At 44.1% G+C, this 26,867-nt stretch overlaps 10 protein-coding genes and 1 non-coding gene across 11 annotated transcripts; 6 read left to right on the forward strand and 5 right to left on the reverse strand.

Moving 5' to 3' along the window:
* Positions 1-155: 155 nt before the first annotated feature.
* Positions 156-3,552, forward strand: V865_001715 (uncharacterized protein; the record flags this gene model as incomplete). Its single annotated transcript, XM_066225530.1, has 15 exons — positions 156-162; positions 221-364; positions 426-777; positions 858-926; positions 988-1,159; positions 1,220-1,360; positions 1,429-1,530; positions 1,592-1,754; positions 1,813-1,888; positions 1,946-2,031; positions 2,084-2,295; positions 2,355-2,537; positions 2,605-2,835; positions 2,916-3,263; positions 3,385-3,552. The coding sequence occupies 15 exons, from the start codon at positions 156-158 to the stop codon at positions 3,550-3,552; spliced, it is 2,454 nt and encodes an 817-aa protein (XP_066081627.1).
* Positions 3,553-4,007: 455 nt separating this feature from the next.
* Positions 4,008-6,036, reverse strand: V865_001716 (uncharacterized protein; the record flags this gene model as incomplete). The annotated part of the gene is made up of 7 exons (XM_066225531.1): positions 4,008-4,070; positions 4,143-4,412; positions 4,490-4,521; positions 4,589-5,034; positions 5,202-5,369; positions 5,507-5,600; positions 5,670-6,036. 7 exons carry the CDS (start codon positions 6,034-6,036, stop codon positions 4,008-4,010), a joined length of 1,440 nt encoding a protein of 479 aa, XP_066081628.1.
* A 491-nt stretch (positions 6,037-6,527) lies between these two features.
* On the forward strand, positions 6,528-7,519 carry V865_001717 (uncharacterized protein; the record flags this gene model as incomplete). The annotated part of the gene is made up of 8 exons (XM_066225532.1): positions 6,528-6,530; positions 6,590-6,652; positions 6,741-6,824; positions 6,942-6,990; positions 7,056-7,079; positions 7,143-7,252; positions 7,315-7,394; positions 7,456-7,519. The coding sequence occupies 8 exons, from the start codon at positions 6,528-6,530 to the stop codon at positions 7,517-7,519; spliced, it is 477 nt and encodes a 158-aa protein (XP_066081629.1).
* Positions 7,520-8,120: 601 nt separating this feature from the next.
* V865_001718 (uncharacterized protein) lies at positions 8,121-12,929 on the forward strand (the record flags this gene model as incomplete). Its single annotated transcript, XM_066225533.1, has 10 exons — positions 8,121-8,150; positions 8,255-10,531; positions 10,637-11,200; positions 11,388-11,488; positions 11,559-11,768; positions 11,832-11,973; positions 12,037-12,481; positions 12,564-12,618; positions 12,681-12,766; positions 12,853-12,929. The coding sequence occupies 10 exons, from the start codon at positions 8,121-8,123 to the stop codon at positions 12,927-12,929; spliced, it is 3,987 nt and encodes a 1,328-aa protein (XP_066081630.1).
* Positions 12,930-13,338: 409 nt separating this feature from the next.
* Positions 13,339-16,218, forward strand: V865_001719 (uncharacterized protein; the record flags this gene model as incomplete). Its single annotated transcript, XM_066225534.1, has 15 exons — positions 13,339-13,610; positions 13,730-13,827; positions 13,932-14,137; positions 14,225-14,269; positions 14,328-14,392; positions 14,461-14,536; positions 14,599-14,709; positions 14,777-14,814; positions 14,870-14,885; positions 14,939-14,974; positions 15,038-15,079; positions 15,133-15,471; positions 15,535-15,611; positions 15,679-15,796; positions 15,883-16,218. The coding sequence occupies 15 exons, from the start codon at positions 13,339-13,341 to the stop codon at positions 16,216-16,218; spliced, it is 1,875 nt and encodes a 624-aa protein (XP_066081631.1).
* Positions 16,219-16,370: 152 nt separating this feature from the next.
* Positions 16,371-17,596, reverse strand: V865_001720 (uncharacterized protein; the record flags this gene model as incomplete). Its single annotated transcript, XM_066225535.1, has 5 exons — positions 16,371-16,651; positions 16,737-16,913; positions 17,035-17,214; positions 17,316-17,457; positions 17,549-17,596. The coding sequence occupies 5 exons, from the start codon at positions 17,594-17,596 to the stop codon at positions 16,371-16,373; spliced, it is 828 nt and encodes a 275-aa protein (XP_066081632.1).
* A 685-nt stretch (positions 17,597-18,281) lies between these two features.
* Positions 18,282-19,467, reverse strand: V865_001721 (uncharacterized protein; the record flags this gene model as incomplete). The annotated part of the gene is made up of 5 exons (XM_066225536.1): positions 18,282-18,583; positions 18,653-18,829; positions 18,908-19,087; positions 19,196-19,349; positions 19,417-19,467. The coding sequence occupies 5 exons, from the start codon at positions 19,465-19,467 to the stop codon at positions 18,282-18,284; spliced, it is 864 nt and encodes a 287-aa protein (XP_066081633.1).
* A 902-nt stretch (positions 19,468-20,369) lies between these two features.
* Positions 20,370-20,484, forward strand: V865_001722. The gene has a single exon (XR_010725569.1). It is a non-coding gene; the product is annotated as a 5S ribosomal RNA (ribosomal RNA).
* Positions 20,485-20,746: 262 nt separating this feature from the next.
* V865_001723 (uncharacterized protein) lies at positions 20,747-22,717 on the reverse strand (the record flags this gene model as incomplete). The annotated part of the gene is made up of 6 exons (XM_066225537.1): positions 20,747-20,914; positions 20,981-21,277; positions 21,355-21,568; positions 21,629-22,057; positions 22,165-22,418; positions 22,532-22,717. The coding sequence occupies 6 exons, from the start codon at positions 22,715-22,717 to the stop codon at positions 20,747-20,749; spliced, it is 1,548 nt and encodes a 515-aa protein (XP_066081634.1).
* Positions 22,718-23,502: 785 nt separating this feature from the next.
* On the reverse strand, positions 23,503-24,637 carry V865_001724 (uncharacterized protein; the record flags this gene model as incomplete). The annotated part of the gene is made up of 4 exons (XM_066225538.1): positions 23,503-23,741; positions 23,863-24,079; positions 24,144-24,427; positions 24,490-24,637. 4 exons carry the CDS (start codon positions 24,635-24,637, stop codon positions 23,503-23,505), a joined length of 888 nt encoding a protein of 295 aa, XP_066081635.1.
* A 1,693-nt stretch (positions 24,638-26,330) lies between these two features.
* Positions 26,331-26,777, forward strand: V865_001725 (uncharacterized protein; the record flags this gene model as incomplete). The annotated part of the gene is made up of 1 exon (XM_066225539.1): positions 26,331-26,777. One exon carries the CDS (start codon positions 26,331-26,333, stop codon positions 26,775-26,777), a length of 447 nt encoding a protein of 148 aa, XP_066081636.1.
* Positions 26,778-26,867: the final 90 nt, after the last annotated feature.

Raw genomic sequence — 26,867 nt, forward strand, 5'->3', positions numbered from 1 at the left:
AGACACGTGGCCCGATCGAGGCTTGACGCGTAAGGCAGAGTTGATGTCAACCCCGGTCCATCGACGGTCGTGAAACATTACAAGTTGTGATTTTCGATCCACTCAAGTCATTGTATATCCCCCTTTCCTCTTTCACGAAGCACATCATCAACATCATGGGTGGTAAGTCAGCGAGAGCAAATTCGGGTCTTCCTGGCAGCTGATTCGAGGAAATTTCTAGACGCTCAAGTGAAAAATAACATCGTGAAGAAGCAGAAGCGCGTCGTTCAATCTGACGATGAAGAGGATGAACAACCTGTCAATGGCGCTTCCTCCTCAAAAGAGGCAACGTACAGCTCACAACCTGACAAAAAGTCAACAGAAGGTCCGCTTCTGTTCTCCTAATCTCATGCAGAATGGAGAAGTAGCTAATGCATCATTAATAGAATCCTCACCACCACATAAGAAACCCAAAACTTCACCAGAGAAGATAGCCTCGATATTCGCTCCAGCACCTAAGAAAGTTGAGAAACCCAAATCGTCATCTGAGCCTTCCAAATCAACCTCCTCCTCGACAGGCAAGGAGAAGAGTATAGAAAATGGGAAAGATGGCGGCAAACCAATTGCATCCATATTCGCTAAAGCTTTTTCGTCAAAATCGAAAGTCAAAGAGGAGGCACGAGAGGACGCGGACGTAGATATGGAGAGAGGAAGTCCGACGAACGATGATGAGGGTGAAGAAGAGCTGGAAGAGGAGGACGAGGAGGATGAGCAAGAAGAAGCTGCTGCTGTCAAGCTGTATGTCTGCTTTCCCACCTGTCCTCGCCATACCGCGAAGGTGAAGCTGACGAGATTGTACTCCTTTTGATGGTTTTTAGCGCATCAATATTCACTAAAAATCATAAGTCTGTACCTGTAGCTGATAAAGGTTGGAAAGATGGTGAAGCGTGAGCTTACCCAAGTGATCTTTTGACCAAGCATAGACACCAAGCTGACATAATGCGATAGTGTACCGTACGCTGCGCTAGTATCGACGTTTGAGAAAATTGAAGCTACCACGAAACGTCTTGAGATCTTGGAACTTCTCACTCAGTTCTTTTTGGTCGTAGCGAAGAGAGATACAGCGAAACAAGCGAAAGATTCGAACTTGCTCAAGGTGGTATACCTATGTATCAACAGAGTACGTCTTATCTGCCTCCAATCACCTGAATCTTCTGCTGAGCTGATTTCGTATGAATAGCTGTGCCCGGATTATATGGGTATAGAGCTGGGTATAGGAGAGACATTGTTGATCAAAGCTATAGCGGAGAGTACGGGTCGAGCAACAACTAAGATCAAGGAGGATTTAAGGAAAGAGGGTGATTTGGGAAAAGTAGCCATGGTAAGTTTTCATTGTATCGCCTGTTGATAAAATTTCCTGTTGCTGATATATCTATTGAAAATGTACAGAATTCGAGAAATACTCAGCCGACAATGTTCAAACCCAAAGCTTTGACTGTCCCATACGTGTTCCAGAATCTGACGGAAATAGCGAAAGCTACCGGAAATGCTGTAAGCTTCCCCATCAGAGTTACCGATTCGGGTTGTCTTAAGCTTATCATCATTTTGATAGTCGCAAGCCAAAAAGGTGGGTATCATTAAAAAGCTTTTGGCAGCTTGTCAAGGGAACGAAGCGAAGTTCATCGTTAGATCGCTGGAAGGTAAATTGAGGATAGGTTTGGCAGATAAAACGCTGGTAGTTGCTCTGGCTCATGCGATAGTATTGAAAACGATGGGTAAGTGCGGATTCGCATGTTTCAACATACATAGAGGTACTGCTGATTATGCGCATAGGCAACAAGAAGATACCTCATGATAAGCTTGCGGCTAAGTTAGAGGAAGGAGCTGAGATTGTCAAATCTGTTTATAGGTCAGTCAGCTATCCTCAGGGCCATGCTGTATTTTCAGCTGATAAGGAATGATCCAGTGAATTGCCAAATTATGATCTTGTTATCCCTGCATTATTGGAAGTGGGTGTAGAGGGCTTGAAGGAACGATGTAAACTTACACCAGGTCAGTTACATTTTTCGTGGCATATACAGACAGCTGACTTGGAGTGATTTAGGTGTTCCGCTCAAACCAATGTTGGCTAAACCTACTAAAGCTATTGGAGAAGTACTTGATCGATTTGAAGGGAAGGAGTTTACATGCGAGTATAAGTACGATGGTGAACGAGCGCAGGTGCATCTGCTGGAAGATGGGTCGATCGCTGTGTTCAGTAGAAATTCAGAAAACATGAGTGCAAAGTATCCGGATTTGGTCCAGCAGGTACCAAGGGTGAGCTGTCGTTCCGTTAGGATATTGGACCGGTCATAGCTCATCGAATAACCTTTTAGGCGATAAAACCATCTGTCAAATCCTTTGTCATTGACGCTGAAGCTGTGGCGTACGATTTGGAAACGAAGAAGATCTTACCATTCCAGGATCTCAGTAGGAGGAAGAGGAAAGATGTGAAAGCTGAAGATATCACGGTGCGAGTTCATCTATTCGCTTTTGACTTGTTGTATCTGAATGGAGAGGTAAGTTTCAACTGGACATAAATGGCATTCGTTGTGATAGTAGCTGACTATGAGAAAATTACGTTAGTCGCTTTTGACGAAAGAGCTTAAAGAACGTCGAACGTTACTTCAAGAACATTTCCAACCTGTTGAATCAGAGTTTGCATTCGCCGAATCGTCCGATAGTCAATCCACAGAAGAAATCGCTGCGTTCTTAGAAGAAAGTGTGAAAGATGGGTGCGAGGGTCTGATGGTAAAGATGTTGACTACTGCCAACTCGACTTATGAGCCCAGTAGGAGAAGTATGAATTGGTTGAAGGTGGGTTAACTATCTCTTCTGATATAAAATCGTAGTGGTAGTAGCTGACTGGACGGTGATTGTTTCTTTTTGGGTCTTAGTTGAAGAAAGATTACTTATCCGGAGTAGGCGATTCCCTCGACCTAGTAGTCGTAGGAGCCTATCACGGTAAAGGTAAACGTACTGCCGTGTACGGTGCATTCCTCCTCGCATGCTATGATCAAGATTCAGAAAATTTCCAAACTATCTGTAAGATCGGTACTGGCTTCTCCGAAGAATTCCTATCTCAATCATATGAGATTCTAAAACCATTAGAGATTGAAACGGTACGAAACGACATAGAAACTGGGAATGCGAAACCAGACGTTTGGTTCGAACCGAAGATCGTATGGGAGGTTTTGACGGCTGATTTGAGTTTGAGTCCTGTTTATGCGGCTGCTCATGGTTTGGTAGGTGGATTTCTATACATTGGGTGATCAAGCGTTGTGAATGAGATCCGAATTATTCTATATAATGGTCGAAGATAATTGACAAATCAATGTATTTGCTAATTCTCCTTGACCTATTCAGGTCGATTCTCGAGGTATCTCACTCCGTTTTCCAAGATTCATCAAAATCAGAGATGATAAATCGGCAGATGAAGCTACCTCGTCTGAGCAAGTATCGGAATTTTATCAGAGACAAGTCACTGCTGGTGGTAAGAAAGGAGGTGGAGGAGGTGAAGATGATTTTTGGTAGTGTTCAAGTCAACTGAAGATAGTACGATCTTTCATGATAGATAGTCTTGAAATTCTTGATAAGTTAGTGTTTGTATAAATACCATTCATCCATCCATCCGTTCATCCATTCATGCAATTCCATGTAACATGTATTATGTAGAACCAATGAAGCAGGTGCAGTGTTCGGTCATAAATATCAATCAAAATCAACGATATGTCTCTGCATGAAAATGCAAGAACGATTCATATGCATATCGAGTCAATGCGTTCTCATCAATGATTCTGATAAAGTACAATTTTTTGTTCAATGATCGTCAAAATAGTATTACAGTATACAATATAAGAAGAGATATGAAAACCTTGAATCATCTTGTGATGGACTGAATCTCTGTTTTCAGTGAGCTCCATGTTGTTTTTTTTTTTTTTTTTTGCCCGAACGCGAATGTGATGTCCATATCGATATCCATTAGACCATTAGACTAATCCACCCCAACATCCCAATCCTGCAAATACACTTCCCAACGCAACGATCAATCCCTACAAATTACAGCGTTAATTGCATCAGCTCAAGAATTCATTGCATGAAATGAACATCGAAAATACACTTACACCCCAGGTGACCGCACCTATTCCGACCCTACCTACAACCTTCCATACCAAGCTCACCGCCACATGCAACAACGATACCAAAGCCCAAACTTGCCATAACCACTTATGCGGTTGGGAGTCAGGTACAGCCGCGTCGTGACGTACTACAAATGGAGAGTGACGGTATATAGGTGTAGAGTTGAAATAGAATGAAGAGAGGAGTAAGGTCAGACCGAGATTGAGAAGGAGGGTGTCGAGTCGCCATAGAAGGTGGAGTGGGAAAGGGATATTCTGAATATCACAACGCCCAAATTACCTTAATCAGTAATGGCTCTTGTCAGACGGTAAACGGGATGAATGAAACTTACCGGGAATGGAAGACCTATAACTTCCTCTAGATCTAAATCACAATATTCACTAATTAGCTCATACGTTCTATGTCCTCCAATAATGATAATCGACCTCACCTCTCCTCGCTCTCATCCTTTCGAGAATCTCAACTTTCCTTTCCAATTCTTCTTCCTCTTCTTCCTCTTCCTCTTCCTGATCCTGTTGATTGGGATCATCATATATGACTTGAGAATCCTCTTCGTCACTTCGTTCAAGCACACTGCTCAACATCCCTTCCTGCGTCTTATTCAATCTGGCCGTACCATTACCACCTGTAATCTGAGCTTCGACGTCATGGTCATTAGGGTCGGAAGATAAGCTGAGTGATCCAGATGGTCGCATCACCTCTTTATACAATTCGATCTGTTCCCATCCCTGGATAATCCCATAGGTCACTTCTGCCAGACCCCATCCTAGACCTAGATAATAGGACGAATGGAAGCCTGATGTGGGGGAGATAGTTATTAGGGGCAGGGTAGAGAGTCGGAGGAGTTCGTGGATTATTGCGTGGAGGGATGTCGACCTGGAGATGAAACGATATACACGTACATTAGAATATGAATTTGCATTGATCACACAACCCGTGAAGCAAAATATATGATGGTGGCGATATATGGTTAATCTCCCGAAGACGTGGACGATGATGGCTGCATTAAGAATCACCTGGAAGTTGAAGTTGAAACTACTCACCAGAAAGTAGTTTGTCCCGTACTCAATCTAAACCAAGATACGACTACCCAAACGGGGACTCTTATTGTCTGAACAGTGCATGAAGCGAATATACCGATTAAGAAAGGTTTAAACAAGATTGGATGGGGATATTTCTGGCCTGCTTCACGTTCACGCTTGGTCGGTGGCCTAGATAAAATGCGATAGTATAATCAGCATTGAATATTGAATATCCAGCTATGAGCTATTCGCTCGGGGAGATGCGCAAAACTGCGGATTTCCCACTGGGATTGGCAAATGATTGAAATCAGGTAGGGAGGACTTACCATGCAAATGTGACTAGCAATATCAAAAGAGCTAGCCATACCATTGTGATTATCGGTACAAGTAGGTATAACCTTGACATGTATTTCCAAGTGACTATCCATACCTTTCTTATCAGCTATTTGACTACTTTGACAATAATAAATGAGTTGGAAAGGCGCATACCAGGTATTTCAGGTTCCATCCCAAACTCTTCTCCTTCATCATCATCATCATCTTCATCATCTTCTTCCTCACCATCATACAGATCATCCGTATGGTCGTCGTACTTTTGTGGGTTCTTTCCCTTACCCGGACTCGCTCTCCTACTACTACCCTCCATTCGATTATCCTCTGCTTCATCAAGAGTCGATGCTGTCGATCCGTAGCTTTCCGCTCTGAGCTGATCGATAGTCAACCCATTCCCGTTCTTTACTATATTAGCGTATGACTGTGGGTGAGGTTGATGAGAGTAAGGAAATGACTCTTGGCGCTGGGATTGGTGGGACAGGGTGGATTGGACCGCAGCTGGGATGACGGCGTTGACGCCCATTTTTTGGTATTGCTGATTTATCTTTCTTTTCTTTTCCTTTGATAGATAACTATATAGCTAGGTTTCGAACTTGAAGAGAGTAGACAAGGTGCAGCCAGTGACTGACTGATGATCTTATGTGTTGTAAGTGATTGTGACGTGCTTTTGTCGTTATCTCCTTGTGTGATTGCGATTTCTGTCGACTGCAGTTGAGTTCTACCCGGAAATCACAACCGCCGGTATCAATTGACACTGGAATGGGATAAAAACAAGTTAAATAAAAAGAAAATTAATCAGTGTACCACCACTGTACTGTGGAACATCGCGCTCGGACCTGTCCATGTCAACAGATCAAAAGTAGATCATGTCCACCTCAACCGTTGATTACCAGTATCTCTCACCTCAATCTTTCTTTTCCTTTTCCTTTTCATTGTCATCTATGATAGATCGGCATACACCATCATAACTCACTCATACACACATCTGAAACCCCGTATAATATATGGAAAACAATGGTGAGCTTTCGTCATCTTTCCTATCAAATGCAGAATTCAGCTCATCGTCATTCTAATAGTCCAACCTCGCTCAAGCTCGATTGCATGAGGAACGAAAGAACTGGAGGAAAGACCATCCCTTCGTGAGTAGGCTGGCATGGCAGCTACCCCCAGCTCTTCGGAGTGCTCAGCCTAGCTGTCTTTTCGTCCTGCTGATTCACGATTTTTTAGGGATTCTACGCTAAACCTGTCAAAGCTGCTGATGGGACGATGAATATCATGTTGTGGGAAGTGGGCATCCCTGGGAAAGCGGGTGTGAGTATTGACTTCGGAGAATCCACCGATATAGCGGGAAACAAAATTATATATCTCGTACTCTCGAAATGAGGTGCAGAAAAGACGAGCTGAGCTGACGAGATATCATCCTGATAGACGATATGGGAAGGAGGTGTATACAAAGTGATGATGACTTTCCCCGATGGTGAGCTCAATAGATGGAACTGCTCGATGATCTGTACTTAGTTAACCATGTATCCTCTCGATTAGAGTTCCCAACGAAACCACCCAAATGTCAGTTGTCATGGTCGTGAAAGTTGCTAAAGACGCACAAGCTGACATAAAGTTCTTTTACAGGTAAATTCGACCCTCCTCTCTTCCATCCTAACGTATACCCATCTGGTACCATCTGTCTGTCGATTCTGGACGAAGAGAAGAATTGGAAGCCATCGATCACAATCAAACAGGTCAGCTGATGGCTTAAGAGTGTACCGACTCCAGCTGATATTGTTTCTTTCCGGCTACCAAGATTGTTCTCGGTGTGCAAGATCTCTTAGATAACCCTAACATCGGTGATCCAGCTCAGATAGATGCTTACCAGATGTACAAGTAGGTCATGCTATCTTTCTCTTCCAGGATCCTTCGTACTGATCGTATTGCTTGGTTGCAGAAACGATAAGAATGCTTATGAGAAACGCGTGAAGCAACAAGCTGTGGAACGAAGACAGAAGTAAAATTTTCGATGGATATAGACGTCGTTCTCATCATTTAGATACACCTTATACAATCCATTTAGTCTATCATTTCTGGGCTGATTTAGCATTTACTCTTCATTCTTATTTCCATACATGACTGTGGCATATCCCGTTATATTTGTAGTGTTCTTTCATTTTCTCTGTACCAAGATGTCGTCTTCGTCTACTCGAGAATGGGTTTGGTAAGCTCATCAAGCAGGCCATCCGTGCATCTCATCCCGTCTCATAGGTTAGCCATTTTGTAGACTTGTGCATCCATTTAGCAGAGAGATGAACCAGAAGTGGAGGTTGATCAACACCACGCGATGGGAGATGTGACAACCCTGAGCGGTACCAAGCTCCTGATCCTGTCGTGCTCACCGCTCATTGGGATATCTTGTTCTGCTTTCGATACATCTCTCCCCTTCTCTCAACCAGCTCAGTCATCCATACACCCCGCTGGCTCTTCTATCTCCAACAAAAACATCATCATACTGTCTTGAAAACGGATACACCCAGCCCACGGTCTCCTGTTTTCTCGGTCTAAAGGTTAACGGTTACAACGCATTCTAACACCAAAAGATAAGCTCATTGTCACACGATGTCTTTCTCTGCTGCTGAACTTCAAAAGGTGAGTGCATGGCTTAGCTAAGGCCATCACCTATCAGACAATAGTTGTCGTGTTTTTGGAAAGCCTGCCATGATATATGCTGATCTCACACTTCCCCTCCCCAGCGACACGGGCTCGAAGGTGCCCCTGATCCGTTCCCATCGCTCGGTGGTTCAACTGCCCCTGCTCCCACTGCTGCTAAGAAATTCAACAACAACAATGATAATGGTCCTTCCACTTCGGTCGATACTTCATCTGAGGATGCTTTCCCTTCACTCGGTGCTTCTGCAGCTCCCGCTACCAACATCACCAAACCAGCCATCTCCGCTTGGGCTTCCAAACCATCTGCCGTCAAAGCTACCGGTGGAAAGGTCAAACCCAACACTTCAGGTGGTTTAGGTCGAGCCGGTACACCTACTGCTGCGTCTCACCCATTCAGTGATAGTTTCTCAATCCCCGCTGCGGACTTGACTCAAGGTAAAACTGCTCAAGAGACAATCCAAAAGGTTAGAGAACAAACTGGTGTCATCGTCGAATCTTCCACTCAAATGCGAACCGGTCTCAAGACTTTCTTAATCAGAGGTCCGGATCAGAAGAAATTGATTATCGCTAGAAGATTGATTGAAAGAGGTTTGAGTAAACCCGTCACCATCTCTGTTGAGGTCCCTATCACTACTTTGGGAACGATCATCGGTCCAAAAGGTTCGACACTCAAATCGATTACCGAATCCACTCAGACTAGAATCGATGTCCCCAAAAGAGAGAATCTTCCTGCTTATGATCCTAAGGAATCTAATGAGAAAGACCAAGACGCCGATGAAGATGATGAAGAGGATGATGAACCCCTTGTCCCCATCTCTGTTACCGGTCCTTCAGCCTCGTGTAACGATGCCAAGAACAAGATCTTATCTTTGATCTCTTACAAGACTTCTCAAACTTCCACTTCTATCAAGACTATCCCTTCGTCTTACTACCCATTCATCGCTGGACCTAAGGGGGTCAAAGCTAAGCAATTGGAAGAAGAGTTGGGTCAAGGTGAGGTCAAGATTCACGTACCTCCACCAGCCGTATGGAAAGCTTTGGAAAAACAATCTCAAGGTGAAACAGACGATACCGATGTCATTCCCAAGGATAGAGATCTATCAATCAAGGTTAAAGGTGAAAAGGAAAAAGTCAAATTGGTCGTTCAAGAAATCTTAAAACGGTACGAAGAATTGAATGATTCACTAAGAGAATTGAAGATTTCGATTCCAAAGAGACAACATAGGTTCTTGGTCGGTTCTTCCGCGGATGAGATTTTAGATCAAACTTCTTGTATTGTTGAATTACCACCTGTCGATGATCCCTCGGATCAATGTGTGATCAGAGGTCCTCAACCTTCTCTCATTCCCGCTCTGACACTGGTCATGGACAAGGCCAACGCCATCTCAGTAGAGATGGTAGATGTAGTTACCCTTCATCGACCAAACACTTCGGACCCATTAGCTCACGCCAAGAAGGTACTTCGATACCTCATCAGAACATCTAAATTGAGATCTATCGCCGATTCACACTCTGGAGTCAAGATCTTCCCACCGTTCGCTTCGGCCGTAGCCAACACCGGATCAGTGGTGATTGAGATTGTCGGCGAGAACAAATCGGAAGTATCTAAAGTGAAAGATGAAGTAGCTTCATTGGTCAAATCGATCTTACCTGCTGGAACCACTACGGTCGATATTGATCATCTGATCCACTCTTTGTTGATTGGTAAGAAAGGATCAAAGATTAACCAATTTGAACAAACTCATAATGTTACGACTGTCTTCCCACCTGCTCAAGAAGAATCTTCTGAAGTGACCCTGATTTACACCGGTCCTTTGGATAGTCTGCCAACAGAAAAGAAAGCTAGAGATGCCAAGTTGAAAGAAATCCTTGCTGGAGCTTCCAAGGCTATTGAAGAGTTGGCCAAGGACGCAGCGGACATCAAGACTGAGACGTTGAATATCGAAAAGAAGTGGCATAGATTCATCATCGGATCAGGAGGTACAGTCTTAAACGCTTTGATAGGTGAAGATCAACTTGTAAACGTCAAAGTCGGCTCTTCAGCTACCAATGGTAAACCTTCTCAAAACAAGGGTGTAGATGAAGATTCAGTGGTTGTTAGAGGACCATCAACCGAGGTTGATAGAGTTGTAGGACAGATCAAACAGATTGTAGAAGATGCCAAGAACGATGATATCGTTAATGGCTTTACGATCGAATTCAACGTTTTGAAAACTTACGTTCCTCATTTGGTTGGTACTTCCGGTGCGACTATCAATAAGCTCAGAGAGACATTGGGAGTTAAAGTCAACTTCGATGATGATGAGTCGGCTGGGGCTGCTGGGAAGAAAGGTGGTAAGAAACCTGTTGTCCATTGTAAGGTGGGTAAATCTCTCTTTGCATTATAAAGGATGTTTATATGACGTGGTGATTAAGTAAGGTATGGACATAGCTGACCATTTGAATTACCTTTTGTGTGCTTTCAGATCGTCGGTCGAAAAGAAGCCGTTGAAGAAGCGAAGAAACGACTTGATCTTCAAATTGAGAAACTCGAAGATGAAACTACCGAGGTATTGCATATCAAACGTTCTATCCAACCTGCGTTGATAGGTCAAGGTGGTAAATACGCTATAAGGTTAGAAGAGAAATACGGTGTTAAGCTTTCTTTCCCTCGTGATTCTAAAGAAAATCAAAAACCTGATGAAGTCATCATTCGAGGTGGTAAGAAGGGAGTCGCAGCTGCTAAAGCCGAACTTCTGGAGGCAGCAGAGTACGAAAGTGAATCAAGACAAGAGATCCAATTCAAGATTCCTACCAAAGCTATTGCTCAACTGGTAGGTAAAGGTGGAATCACAATTAATAAAATCAAGGATGAGTCCAATGCTCAGATTGATATTGAGAAAACACCCGATGAGAAAGATGCCACCAAGACGACTGTTACGGTCAAAGGTGATAAGAAGGCTATCGAGGTTGCGAAGAAGGCGATTTTGGGTTTGGTGGAGGAATTAGGGGATGAGGTGGAGGATGAGTTGAAGGTCGATAGTAAATATGTGAGTGTGTCTTCTGGGTGACTATTATGAGTAGGATATAGGAGGAAGGGACAGCCTTGGGGGAAAGGCATACTCCTATATGGAGAAGGTATAAAGAACCGAAAGAGAAGATTCGAAGAACAATATTTCGATGATGTGCTTAGGTTTCATTGGATGACGGAATGCTGACATTGTATGATCCCTTCAGCACCGGACTCTCATTGGCCAAGGTGGTCAACGACTCCGAGAGACCATCGCAGCTGCTGGTGGACCTGCCGAGGGATTCAAGCAATCCGGTCTTGTCACCTTGTAAGTGAACATCTACTTTCCACTCGCATCAGCCAGGAGTTCGCCAACTGATATGACTACGCACACCCAGCCCCAAATCCGGTGATGCCAACCCTGACGTGGTCCGATTCCGAGGTGATAGCAAGATCGTCAAGAAAATCAAAGCTGAATTGGAGAAGCAAGTTTCAGTACTCAAGGAAACCATCATCATTGGTGTTGTCGTTCCCCAATCGCAACATGCTTCGAAGATCGGTAGAGGTGGTTCGGCTTTGCAAGATCTGCAAAGGAAGACCGGTGCCACGTGAGTTTATGATCTGCACATATACCATTGATAGTTGGAAACTGAACCTTTTGCCAATTGCAGCGTCCACTTCCCCGGATCAAGACAATATGCGTCCGTTGGCGAGATCGAAAATGCATCTGAGCTTGGTGATGCTCCCGAGGGTGATATTGTCAAGGTTATCGGTACCAAGGAAGTCGTAGCCAAAGCCGCTGAGCTCTTACAAGTAAGTTTGTCCTCGGCAAGCCTCCAGGCATCATCGCTGACAAAATCGGTGCATCACCACTAGGTTTCCAACGAACGACCTGCACGAACCGACTCTAGACAAGGTCGATCTACCCCATCTAATGATTACCCTTCTAGGACAATTTCAATTCCTACCAAGTACTACCATGCTATCGCCGATCAACAAAACTTGATTAGGCAAATTAGGAATGTCGGAGCGTTTATCACTATCCCTACTGCTCCTCCTAAACCTGCAACTCCTTCCAAGACCTCTACCTCCAACACCAACGGCAATGGCTTAGCCGCTAAGACAGCCAGGATCGACTTGTCTGGTGGAGACGAGGATGAACCGGTAGATGTCGAAGGTGATTTCGAACTGGTTGAGAATTTTCAGAATTACCCTGAGGGTGAACAAGATTGGTCGGTCAGGGCTAAGGAGGAGCAGGATCTTGATAGAGCCGTGGAAGTCTTGGAGGGCGCTTTGGAAAAGGCTAAGGCTGCTACTCATGGTGAGTTCACTTCATCATTGCATGTGTGGATTTTACCCAAAGAAGGATCAATGCTGATTTGTTGATTGGTAACGTGGTACAGTCGGTCTCTTGACTGGTTTACCTAGATCTGCATTCCCTAGAATCATCGGATCAAAGTGAGTTATCGGTCTTGATGCGCTGTTTGAGTAGGGATCAAATACTAATGATATGACAATAGGGGATCGACCATCTCAAGGATCAGAGTTGAAACTGGTGCCGATGTCCAGGTTTCAAAGGATGATGATTTGATTACTATCACAGGTGGTAAGTGAACGGACCTTACGATTGAAAGATGTCAAAGGGGACAGATGGATGCTGACTATTGGTGATGGTTGTTGTTGCGAATGCAGACGAAACTTCAGTGTTACAAGCTAAAGATAGTATCTTGTCGATTGTCTCCAGACCTGGTAGAGGTGATAGATATTAGTGAGGCCCGCCCTGTCGCTCGGTTTTCAATGCAAGGTCAAAAGTATAAAGGCATTCGGATGGCATAGATAGGAGTGGAAAAATTGTACCTGCTGTTGACTGTTTTACGCACATCCAACTGAAAAAATAGCAAGATTGTTATGCATGTTGCTTCACGTTTGAACATTCGTTCGTTGTTCATGATGTTGCTTGGGAAGGATACAAGCAAGTGATTTTGAGAATACAATACGGCAGTCTTGTTACCCTAGATTAGTGCCTGTACGGTGGTTGATATGATGTCACCGTACTGTAGCATCTACTTTCACAAAAGTAGATTGAATACGAGTCCATTCTCAACCTTTCAGACCTTTTACATCTGTACATATCCAACCTCTCAATCAATCTAATATCGACGAGCCAGTCAGATGCAGATGCCTTCGTTCCATCCACCCCGGCATTCCCTTACACGTCTCCGCCAAGTTTGTAGACCTACCTCTCTTCAAATCCGACCATTCACCTCGTCCACTTCCGATCTCTCACCATCCTCATTCCCTAACATGTCTTCTAGTACGACAGAACAAGGTAAACTCAAAGTATCTCTCAGGGGTCCGGCGATACTGAACAATCCAAGGTTCAATAAGGGGAGTGCATTCACGAGGGAGGAGAGGGATCGATTGGGATTGAGAGGGAGATTACCTTTTGCGTGAGTCTGGGTTAGGGTTAAATCTTCTTCTTCCTACTTTCAGTACCCGTTTCGCGGTACAGAAGGGATGGAGGTGATGAAGGTATACTCATGATGATACTAATATCTTGTTTCTTTAGAGTTGATACGTTGGATGAACAAGTCGAAAGAGCATACATGCAATATAAATCTAGAGAAACTAACATCCTCAAAAACTCATTCCTGGCATCTATGAAATGTAAGCTTGAACTTACCTCCTCCCTTTTGCCATTCGCATACATAATCGCAAGCAAGTCTTATGAGCTAACATAATAATGACTTATGTGTTCTGTTAATGTATAGCTCAAAACTGGACATTATACTATGCTCTCCTATCGAAATATCTAATCGAGATGTTCCCCATAGTCTACACGCCCACAGAGGCAGATGCGATCTCAGACTATTCTCACTTGTTTAGAAGGAGCGAAGGACTTTATTTGAGTCCACCGGAATTTGAGAAGATGGAAGAAGATTTTCTGGATGCTTGTGAAGGTAGAGATTTAGATTTGGTCAGTGTCCCCCACTCTCACTCATTCTCATCTTCATTTTCTTTGACAAAGCGAGGAGTAAATAATAAATCGATGTTCACTTGGTAGATTGTGGTTTCCGATGGTGAAGCGATACTGGGGATAGGCGACCAAGTATGTACCCGTCCTTTCTTTATGATTGGATTTTACTGATTGATCAGCTCGCTTGTAGGGCTCAGGAGGGATAGGTATATCGTCGGCCAAAGCTGTGATATACACCCTTGCAGCTGGAGTAGAGTAAGCTACTATGTCCCCAGAAATTACTTAGGCTAGCTTAGCTGATCTACTTCCATATGCTTGCACAGTCCAGCAAAAGCTTTAGCGGTCACTTTGGATGTAGGCACGAATAATGAAGATTTACTCAAGGATGATTTATATATTGTAAGACAGAACCAAATTGTTACTTGTATGCGCAGCTAATAAATGATCTGCATGATTGATAGGGGTATAGGGAGAAAAGATTGAGAGGCGAAAAATACGATGAGTTTGTAGATAGCTTTGTCGGGCTGGTGAAGAAGCATCAACCGAGATGTTTACTCCATTTCGAAGATTTCGTGAGTCAGCTTCATTGATCCCTTTTTCCGGTCATGGGGAGTACGGTAAAGCTGATAAACTTTGAAGGGAGTGACCAATGCTCAGAGATTGCTAGCGAGATACAGGTGAGTCATGAATGGTTGCACATCTGGAAGGAAGCTGATATCCTACCAATCGTAGAGACCAGCATTCTGTGGTAAGTTGGTTTGAGGGAAACGGAAACTTGAAAGATAAGCTGACTGAGAGCAGTTCAATGATGATATACAAGGTACAGGGGCGGTCACTGTGAGTATGAATCGATGGACTTCTCGTACATTCCCTGTGCAGACACTGACATGAGGACCTTAGCTGGCAGCATTACAAGCTGCTATTGCTGTGACCAAGACCAAGGTGAGTCTGGCTATATTTCAAACGAAGAACGATGAGCTGATCAAATCCGGTAGCTTTCCGATCAGCGTATCATCATCTATGGTTCAGGCTCAGCAGGATTAGGTATTGCAAGACAGCTCCGAGATGCCATCGTACTAGAATCTTCAGATGATCAGAAGTCAAATTCCAAGAAAGCTTCAGGTCAGTTCTGGTTGATGGACAAGCATGGCTTGATCAAGAAGTCACTGGGGAAAGATAAGATACGGGACGAGATCGAAGATGATTTTATCCGTACAGAGGAGGAGTGGGGTTCGGGCGAGAGAGAGAATGGATTGTTAGAAGTGGTCAAGAAAGTAAAACCGACAGTGTTGATTGGCACTTCAACTCAAGCTGGAGCTTTCACGGAGGAAGTGGTATGTTCAGCTTTCAGATCATACTTATTGAGGGTAAATGAGCTGAAGATGTAGACGATATAGGTGAAAGAGATGAGCAAGCATGTCGATAGACCTATCATTTTCCCACTTAGCAATCCGACTAAGAAATGTGAAGCAGAGTAAGTGTCGAATCTGATTGAACTTATACACGACGCAACTCAGCTAATATGCATTCATATCATATAGCCCCAAAGATCTTAATCAATGGACTGACGGTAAAGCTCTGATGGCTACTGGGTCGCCATTCGATCCTGTAGATGTACCAGGGAAGAAGAGGAAGTACATCGTGGCGGAGTGCAACAATGTGAGCCAAATGCAATTCTTCTCCTTTCCAGCGATTCCCGGGAGATATAATGTCTTCTCCAATGGTTGATGCTGTTTCCTTTGCAGGCCCTCGTTTACCCCGGACTAGGACTCGGAGCCATTCTCTCCCGCTCTTCCAAAATGACCGACTCGATGATCATAGCAGGATCCAAGAGATTAGCCGAGCTCGCCCCGGCGATACTCAAGAATGATCCCGACGAATCACTATTACCTGATTTTGGCGATGCTCCAAAAGTCAACTTTGAAGTCGCGCTATCGGTTATCAAAGCTGCTCAAGCAGATAAAGTAGCGAGAGAAGAGGGTATACCGAAGGACGAAGATGGGATGAGGAAATGGGCTGAAGAGAAGAGTTGGAAAGCTGAGTATAGAGAATATGAGTATGATCCTGAGGGATTGAGGTGATTAAGTGAAGTCAGATATAGCTTTGCATTCGGGTCCGCCTTTGCCAAACGCGATGAATGGACTCTATACATAGCATTCACACAGTAGAAGTGACCATAGACATGCATGCCTGAATACGAGGTCGTGGAATACCAATGTTTGGGTCATTTTCCTCAGCTCTTCCATCTCCACAGACACCATCCCAATCCTTGATCCTCCACATTGTTCCCTTTGAGATCTACCACCCCCATATAGACATCATCCCTCTTATCCTCCGGATCGACCGCACCCAACGAGACAAAGAGGGGAAAGAAATGTTCATCCGATGGATGAGCGAGGCGGTACAATGGTTGTTGGATGAGGTTTAAAGTGGATGATATGGGGTCGGAAGAGCTGATAGATCGTTGGAGCAAAGACAGGAAAGGTCTTGAATAAGGCATTGGTCTACCTTGGACTGATACAGCATGAACATTAGTGAACTTATATCATGATAACATAAGTGTAAGAAAGGATCGTTAAACACTAGCACTAGAACTCACTTAGATCTCTAACATTATGTATCCCCTGACCACTGCCCACGATCGTGTACCCTCGACCTCTCAATTTGCCTAGTGCCTTACCCAGCTTTACGCTGTCCAGAGGATTCTCAGTGGAAGGTAAGGAAACCTGGATGATGGGGATGTTAGTGGATTCACCAAACATCGCTCTGAAAGCGACTATGATAAGGAATTAACCCAAACAAAACATTAGTATTTATATTGTATACTGTATACCTTAAATGCTTCAAGCTTGAAGACCTCAAACAGCCAGAAGAGAATCGGCATGACCATAACTCACTCCATATCCCATGATCTAATCCTCTATCTTGCCTTCCTACACGGATACCTTCATCGTTCAACGCACGAAGTACACTGTCCTCAAGTTCTCGATCAAAATGCGATTGGAACTTCAGTGAATAGAAATGTTTTGGGAAATTGTAAAAATCGTATATCACAGGATTAGTCCGGTTGGAATTGACTAAAACAATCATTAAGTGATATTGCACACATATATCAGCTTGTTTATGTATACTGCGTATGTTTGTAATTCTATATATATGTTGGCAATGATGGACTGACCTAGTACCCCATCATCTGTATGATTTTCCCAATGAGCCGAAACGATCACTATACCCTTGGGGGGATTAGCTTGGATAATTCGACCGACGGATTGCCAAGCTTTGTATGGCTCAGACTGCTTCTGGTCACCTGTCACCGGACCCTTCGAGTTTATCGAATGGTTTAAAGATCAGTATCGAGTAAGTTTGGAAATCATGACGAGCAGAAGTTTGGGTGATGGGAAGTTGACTCACACCGTGGGATATAAAGTATACATCTCCCTTGATATTGGATTCGTCCATCTCTGTCGAAATGGAACTGCAAGGAGTATCTTACGTGAATCTTAGATTAGATTTGATCAATGTAGTGATTGAGATGAAAAAGATAACCTTGAAGCCAAGTTGACCAAAATGGATGAGTTGTCAATCTTGGTCGTTAGGAGTAGTATCAAGTCAGAACTACGATGTATATAGCTTACTGTACATATAACTTATCGAGATCATTTTCTTTCACCGCTCGTGCTCGTATTTATAACCCCCTCTCCGATCCCTCATGAGCTACTTATCACCTTGGTCTCATACCTGTGTGTCAGTATTGCGGGATACGAGTACAGACTCGGAAGGCAAAAGAAGGCCAAATAGACCGAATCTTGATATTCTATTTTTTGGTTGTTTGTTTTTTTACCATGGCTTATCAAGAATTATATAAATCTCAGACGTTTTCTCTCAAGGCTTACTCAGCGAATGATCATAAATCCCTTCTTATGATGATTGTCCAAAATACCCTGACGATCGTTCCTAGATTCCTGGACAACAGCGGTGGGGTGAAATCACATGTAAGACTAAGTTAGTGGTATGTACAGTATCATACGACCAAGAGGTTCTTGAATTACTGTATGTACAGTGTACCCTTCTTTATAGATTCAGATGAAACCATTGATCCATGGACATTCAGTGATATACTTATTATTGAGGATGCATGCAATGACTACTCCAGACTCGTACTCGTACTCCATCTATACATACTCCATCCCAACCCTTCATCTTCCGCCGGTAAACCCTGAGCATCCCACACTCCACTTATCAATTCCTTCCTATTCCTATACTCTTCCTTGTCTAGTGCTCCTAGAGCTACGAACAGTGGATAGAAATGTTCGTCGGTAGGATGAGATTTCTTGTACAGCGGTGTTTTCAGTATATCGATTGTGGAGGAGATTGGATCGGGAGATGAGAGGGAATGATTGAGAAGGTTAAGGAAAGGTTTGGTATATGGCATTCTTTGGCCAGTGACTAAGGGAAAGATCAAGTCAGATGGTGTGTAAATGTTAGCAAGTGGGTTGGGTTGGATCGAACACTCACATAAATCACGTAGATTATGCACCGATTGACCAGTAGCTACTACCGTATACCCCTCATCCCGGACTTTAGACAAGGCCCTACCCAATTTGACTGATGCTCTTGGATCTGAAGAGGAAGGTAGGGATACTTGGATGATTGGGATTTGGGTTGATTCACCAAAAGCAGCTTTGAATGGGACTATAACAACACACAAAGATCAATGCCATATCCAATAGAAAGTGAACAACGATATCTTGAATGATATGGACCACTCACTCCATACACCATGATCGAACCCCCTGTCTTCTCTAGAGAACAAAATCCCACTTTCCTTCAATGCATCCAGAACAGTTGATTCCAATTCGGGTGTGAATGTGGATCGGAATTTCAGCTCGTATAGCCTTTTAGGGAAATTGTAGAAATCGTATATCAATGGATTAGATGGGTTTGAATTGACTGATCAGAAGTACAATCAATGTAAGTCAGCCTGGTTCGTAAGTTTATTGCCTAGCTGAAACGAAATTTCACGATGATACGATTTATGAAAGAGGAGGCAGAACTCACCTATCACACCTTCCGAGCCTCCTAATCCTTTGTCATTCTCCCAATGGGCAGATACCGCTACTATCCCTTTAGGTGGATTCGAGTTGATGATCTTACCGAATGTCTGCCACGCTTTGAATGGGTCAGAATAAGTCTGTTCGACCGTAGGTGGTCCCTACACACCATATCAAAGGATCAGCTGCGAAGCTTCAGCAGGAATTTATGTCTCATTTCACACTCACCCCATGAGAAAGGAAATACACATCTGCTTTAGTAGACGACTGATTAACCATTGTATTTATCGCTGATCCTCTTATGAGATTCACTTGAAATGTTTGGACCGACTGGAGAGCTTTAGACGAAGAGGTCTTGATCCTGTGAATGATGTTTGTAGATATCACTTTGTCTCGATTGGAAAATCCAATTCCTAGTAATAAGACTATAAAAGTTAAGGTGATGTAAAGTATCGATTTGAGTGAATGATGTTGGAATTGCTTTTGATTGTTCGAGGACATGAGTCTCGGCGATGTGTGTATGTGTATATACAGTTTGGTATGCTACTGAAGATCCTTCGAGAACTTGCGTACATCCAAGGAGATGGATATATACTGTGTCGTTGCATGCTGATGCTGACGCCATTGACAGTAGGTGGATTACAAATACCTGAGAATTGTTTCGAACCAAACATTGATCACTCATCTGCATTCCGGCGGAATGTTTGGTGCGTGGAGATGAATTCGCAAAGATCCGATGGAGAACTAACTACGCTGAAAATGAATTTATGGTGGGAAGAACAGAAGAGCGAGCGATTAACAGAATCACGTATACCTGTAATGCACTGTACATAAGCAGGTCCTGATAGCAGGGATATAGGATGACGACAGTGCATGAGACCCGACCCGCAAGTTGAATGGTACCGTTGAGGAGTGGGGCGTTTTCCCGCTGGCGCTAAAAAGGAAAGCAAATGATTCGATCAAGAGATGGTGACTCACCACCAACAACTGATATCACAGATGCAGATAACACATCTCTGCTAATAAGCTAATCACCGATGGATTCAACAACGTAAATAACATATGCGATGATTGTATTTCAGTGGAATTGCACTGGAATTGTCCATTTTTCTGCTCGCTCCTTCTCGTTTGATAAATGTGGGACAGGATATGAACAGTACGCATACCGCTTTTCTTCCATCTACGGCCATAGAACCTGTGAAACATCGCATCCCGTTAGCTCTGCGCAATTAAGTCAGGTGTCGCTCGGTTAGTACCAAGGTGGGGGACCACTTGGGAATCCCGGGTGCTGTAGTTTTTGTTTTGCCAAACAGCCAGAGGGCTGCTTGTGGTCGGTGGACTGGATTCTCCATCGCTACTGCTGGCGTTACGTTCAGATGGAAGATGAGAGTGTAAGCCATCATCAATGTGGGTGTCAAGAAAATTTGGGCTATTAGTAGTTTCTGGTTCTGATGGATAATTACTTCCCCGTATGTTAATTTGTATCTCTCGTATTTTACAACATGTCATCAAATGATTTTTCAAACTACCCGATCGAAAATGACAATAATCAATCCCATCAACTTTCTTTCCCCATCCATCTCCCTAGAACACTTGGTCTCCTCGTCCTCGACTCTACTCCACTTGCGTGATTGCCATCACTAGGTGAGATCATATCTCTCACCGACCTATTACAGAACGGACAGCTAGCAGCTCCTCTCAACAACCATTCATCTATGCATTTCGCCTTTTGTCCCAAATGATTATCAGCCATCACGTTTACAAGGGTGGTTTCGGGTGAGATTGAACTTACATGGTATACATGACCACAACCCAACACCCTCAACCACTCAGCTAATGCCTCTCTACCTTGTTGGGGAGGTACGAAGTTCTCTTGACAGATCGCACAGGTAATTTGATCTTCTTTTAGATATATTGGCGGATGAGGTAAAGATTCTTTCTGTATGTCGATGGTGGAAGTAGGGAGATAACAGACGTATTGCAACGTATTGAGTTCAATCAGTGTGAGTGGTTCAGGTTGGGGGTTGCGATTGGAGGGCGATTGGGATGACGAAGATGGGAGGGTAATACCGAAATTTCGTAAAATTGCCTATACATTTATAGAAAAAAGCTCAGGAATCAATCACCTCTTTGACGGTGTAATGATGTGAGGATGAAGCGACATACCATCAGTACTGTACCTCCGATACCCACTACTACGATGACCAAGATCATCTGAGCTAACAAGACCCACCCTACACCTGTCACCGTCATCACTCCCCACCATAACATGGGTGAGGCATTGTAACATGACATGTCGTCCGAAGGGAGAGGTTTGAAGAGTAGGATGTTACCGAGTATGAACAAGACGAATGAGAGTAGGCCTAGGAAGCTCGATAGTCTGAATTCAGATACATCAATCAGTTTAAGAAACATGACGAGCAGAAGTGAATTGGCTTACTTAGGAGCTATACTATCCATATATTTTCCCAAGCTATCTGCCTGATCAAATCCTTCATTTATCGTCTCAGGACTGTTAACTAAGGATCTAGCTGCTCTGATATTATTATTGTCTCCATGATCAATTCGATTCTCGTCGTCGATATTATGGGTATTCGTCCTATCAATTATATGTACGTCCATGCGTGGTGAAGTGTTAGAATCGTCAGGAGGTTGCGTCGTCCGACTAACTTTGCTTCGTGTGTTCTCTTCGGGAGGAGAAGGGTTGAATAAACTCGGAGTAGAAGTGTACGTCGAAATGTATATGGTCTCCGGGCTCTCATCCCGGTGAGGGTGGTGAGAAAGTGGAGTTTGGAAGATGGTGCTTGTAGAAGAAGAAGGGGTGATGTGTCTTTGAAGGGTGTGGTGCGCCGATCCTGTTTGAGAGGGTCTATCGATTTCTCGATCAGTCACTTGAGTCCTCCAAGTAGCTTCATTCAAAGGAAACTTTCTTCCATTCGCCGTATGAGACGCAGAGGGATTGACAGGACGACTTACATTCTTCGTTCTTCAATATTCTGTCTCTGGCTGTCTTCCACATCTCCTCCACGATCTTCTGCTCTTCTACGACGTACACATATCCAAACGCTGTTCAACCAGCAAACCACCAGCCTTCCTATCTGCACACCCATCCATGCCTGAAAATACTGAGGTCGAGGACACGCTTCGGAAGGAGTAGATTGTCTCTGATCAGGATACAGGGGGGAAGAAAGTGTCGAAGCGAGAATCAGAAGTGTGATCAAGGCTATCACCTATAGGTACAGTATTGTCAGTCATTCGTATACTGATCCGTTCGAGTGCACATCGTCTTTCCCCTTGATTTAGATAGATTAGGAAGAGAAAGCAAGACCATGCAAGCACTCACCTGACCTAGACTGATGCCGCCTTTTAATACCATTATACTAATCCAGCTCTGTTTGAACTTCTGTATAGCGCCTATCGCTGATCTGATCGACGCTCTTCTACTGCGCCTCTCCCCAGAAGATGGGGTATCCCTTCCCGACAGTGTTGAATCCCCAGTTTGGGAGGAATTAGGACCGCTTGAAGCCATGTTTCCTAGGCTTTCTCTCTTGGGGCTTTACTTCGATATGTTGAACAAGGATAAGATGATTTTGTTATTGGGACATCACTAGTCATCTTCACGAGCTCCAAAGGTCTTCCATATCTTCCAGTCAGGAATCTTTACTTTGATATAGTATCGTCGATCGGTCCTATTCAATTTTAGATTTGAATTGCGTTGTCGAAACGCCCGAGCGAAATTGCGATATAGACTGAGACTATGCTCAAATATCCCACCAAGGGCGTAGACGGTCGTGAGGTTGATGATATGTCATCATGTGGGATTGGTCGCTTTGCTGACACGCTGATGGAGAGACAGGCGGTTTCATATGGGCAAAAGTAGTCTGGGAATGCACGTCATGTCGATTGAGTTTAGAGTTGTGAGAACGTACAGCAACAGGAACATCAAATTCATTCTCACCTCTTTAGCAGTTTGGTACGATTTGGTTTATATCGTTATATCTAGGCACGGGAACACGATCTTCTCCTACGTAGGTAGCCACAGGTGAGAAGGTTAACAGAGTTTAGCAGCATGGAAGCAGAGGAAGCAGAAGAAGGAGAAGAATGGATCGAGTACGACTTGACATGCAAGTGCCGCTCTAATGCCCTTTGCATGAAACGTTTGGTGACAAACTTGGGATTTATACATGGAACCGCTCTTGAGCCATAATTTACAGATGCTTCGAAATTTACAACAATCATTCCCAGTTCACTCTTAGCTGATGTACAACATCTGATCACTCGAATTACAAAATCTGACAAACCGGTGTAACATTCTTATTGATATTCCCAGCCAAATCTTTTCTTCCACAACTTCCTAGTCACTTCCATACCATTGCTTGTCTTCTCATCTCCAGCTGCATCATTATGATTTAACAGCTTGCCCAATACCTCGATTGTATCGGCTTTATACCGACCATGATGGAGTTGATGGGTATGCCATGCTAGGTCGATGTCTAAGCGAGGTACGAGGAAGTATTTGCATTCGGTCGATTGCATCAGGTCCAGCCATGCGTCTGCAAACGCCCGAGGGTCAGTCAGCAAACTGTGTGACAGGTCGAAATCACATTCAGAGCGAAGATGGATCGAAAAAATCTTGTTGAATTGATAACATCGCTTAGGAGCGAGCGGACTTACGATAAAGTACAATCGAGAATTGCAAATCGTTCAACCCCTTGTGCCAATACCTCTCATCTAACCATCCGATCCTCTTCATATGAGCTACAAACTTTGCCTGTCTACCAATAGCCATTCCTATCTCCTCATAGGTCCAAATTGTCTTCTTCAGCGTTGATTCCTCATCCGAAGTGATGGGACGGAAAGGGGGTAAGGTATTCTCGCGAACAGCTGTAGCCTACGATGTCAAGGATCAGCTTGACTCACTGTATCAGCCGTTCTTATGTCGTTATCGGACTCACAATCTCACCCAATGGGAAATCAGCCCCTTCCAAAGCTGTATACTCCCCAGCAATCTCTTGTTCGTATATCGTCGGATTGAGCAAGTGCGAATGCCATGCCATCAATATTCCCAGACTGGGCAAGTCGCTCGCAGTAAAGGGTCGCGACATGAGAGTATGTTGAGCCCAGTGTGCATACGCCTTTGCCGATTCTTGACATAAAGAGGAGAATGCAGTATCATCGGAGGAAGGTAAAGAGTCACGGAGTGATGATAAGGCAGATAAGAAGGTCAAGTGGTCTCTTGCTGTTAATGACCATTAGGTGAGTGGAGCACTCCTCGAGCCTCAGTACGATGGTATAGCTCACTCTCTTGTAAGCTGACGAATGGCTTGTAATCTTCATCACCTATTTTGATACTTGCCGGCAATCCCGTACTCTGATCATACTTCTCGAGGGGAACATCTAGAACAGACGATTTGACCTGTCGTCGACGGAACAAGTTGAGTGATACCATACTGATACTGTTTGGGAGTAAGTTGGTGCTGATGCTATGGGCTAGGCTGGGAGGATATGACTTGAACAGCGATTTGAGTAGGATTTATATAGGTCATCGTCTGTCTATGCACGTTCGTTGTTGATGTTGTTGATGCTGTGTTGTCGACCGAGCTCGGACATCTCGGCTTGGGTCGTAACCGGTATGACGTAATGGTGGCAACAAGGTCGGCCGTATTCACCATTGTGGATCCAGCATCTACGGTGGGAACATTGAGTAGATATGCGCCAGCTATACCGAACGCGAACAACAAGAGAAGACTCCCTTGGTCGAGCATTGCATCCACCCCTAGGGCTGCGTCCATGGTGCCACCGAGTGATATCCTTCACCGCTGCTGTGGGATCCTTTCAACAAAAATCATGACTACCTGAAACTCCAAACCTGTTTTTAGTCTTCTTCGACGGGTCTAACAATGGCGATCAAATCAGCTTGAGACGATATACCGTCGTACAGTGGATAGCCTACGTGTATGTGCCAAAGCAAACCCATGACGCAATGAGAAGACTGCTTTCGAGAAGTGCCCGTTCCGGCCACCAATGTTGGCCCAAGTGTTAGACAGCGATACTCCTATTGGCTTTTGTTCGATCCTGTTATCGAATCCCCACAGCAACCTGAAACCTCGGTATCGCTTGATCCGTTATGGTAGCCTTTCGATGCAGTTGGTACTCTCAAATTAGCTTGGGGGTATATAACAGGATATGCACTTTCATGATTTCTCTGCAACATCATCATACATTTCGTCAACTCCGAGCCGAATCAAAGACATCAGTAAGTTCCCCCAAGTATTTTTCATGAGCAGTATAGGTACCAAGTTGATCAGCAGTGTGGTGCACACAGATCGTAAAGAGTAATGGATAAACGAACAACCTGAGTGATTCTTCTATCGACCTCCCACCTCTTTCACGAGAACTACCACAAGCCAATACTCATCTCATGAACAAGCTTCCTACGCACCTCAAGGTGCAGGTCAATCGCATATCAATCTGTCTACAGCGGGGTCGAGACAAGAAGACACGACATGTATGAAGGATACTAAGGACTCCTGCTCTAAGAATAAATCCATCATACTCATATCAATGGGTGGCTGCGTTGTCACTGCGGATATAGCTGCAGGTGTGACTGTTGTTCTTAGCTCATGTCCCCCTTGATACTGTGTTTCAAGTACAGACTGTTTGGTTTTTCGTGAGCAAGTGCTGTCTTCTATGAAGCAGTAGCTTAACGAGCAGTCCAGAGGTATGCATCATTATGAAAGTGCAATGACAAACCCTCATGACTGCAGACTTATCTAGGGCCGAAATGATAAGTATAATCCAATCGTCGGGTTGAGCTGGATGGATTTGTGAGCGTGATCGAAGGGGTCAGAGTGGCAAATCACTTGCGAGCTCATTATGCCATGTGTAACTTCTTGTCTTGTGAAGACAAAGTGTATCCTTTCAAGGAAATTCCCCAAAAGGACAATCGTCTCGCTCCTCTGGGAGTTTGAAATAATGATCTCCTCCTTTCATCCGCTTTTAAAACCGGTGTCAGACAGTATGAGTCGATGGATCATGAGATATTTGCTGAGTGACCCTCTGCTCTCTTATCTTACTGAGTTTGTCACTATCAATATCGGACTGATCTGGATCATAAAGTTTGCAGATATCTTCCACACAAGATGAGTCATTCGAATGCGGATATCCCTCTAGTGGAAATCATAAGCGAACCATATACTTCCACGAATCCACCTCAATATGCCCGCCAAGATTCACAACAACTATCCACAACGTCTACAGCGAGTGGCGAACAATCTCATGCCACCCATAATACTCAAAGTCAAAATACGACTGGTCAATCCAATTCGACCGATCCACCTCGGAGCTCACCTACTCTGGAACGTACCCTCTCTGAGGCGACTACTGTCGTGGATGTAGGTGCCGGTCAATCTCATATCGACCTACCCAGCTTCACGGTCCGAACAACTGGTCAATCCTGCTGCGAAACCCATTCAGGCGAGATTGCGAAATGTATGTGTTATAGCGTTACGTGCGTTTGTGGGGCGGGTTTGGCGATTGGTACAGTGGCGGCAATCTCTTCTTGCTGTAATGGATGCCCTCCCTTCTAAATATTTACTTTTATAAGAAGGGTCGACGGAGCTTTCAAACTACATGCAGGTCTATATGTATTGGTATTTACCAGACAATCCTACCTTTCT

Source organism: Kwoniella europaea, chromosome 1, assembly GCF_036810445.1.
Source record: "Kwoniella europaea PYCC6329 chromosome 1, complete sequence".
Taxonomy (NCBI): Eukaryota; Fungi; Basidiomycota; class Tremellomycetes; order Tremellales; family Cryptococcaceae; genus Kwoniella; species Kwoniella europaea.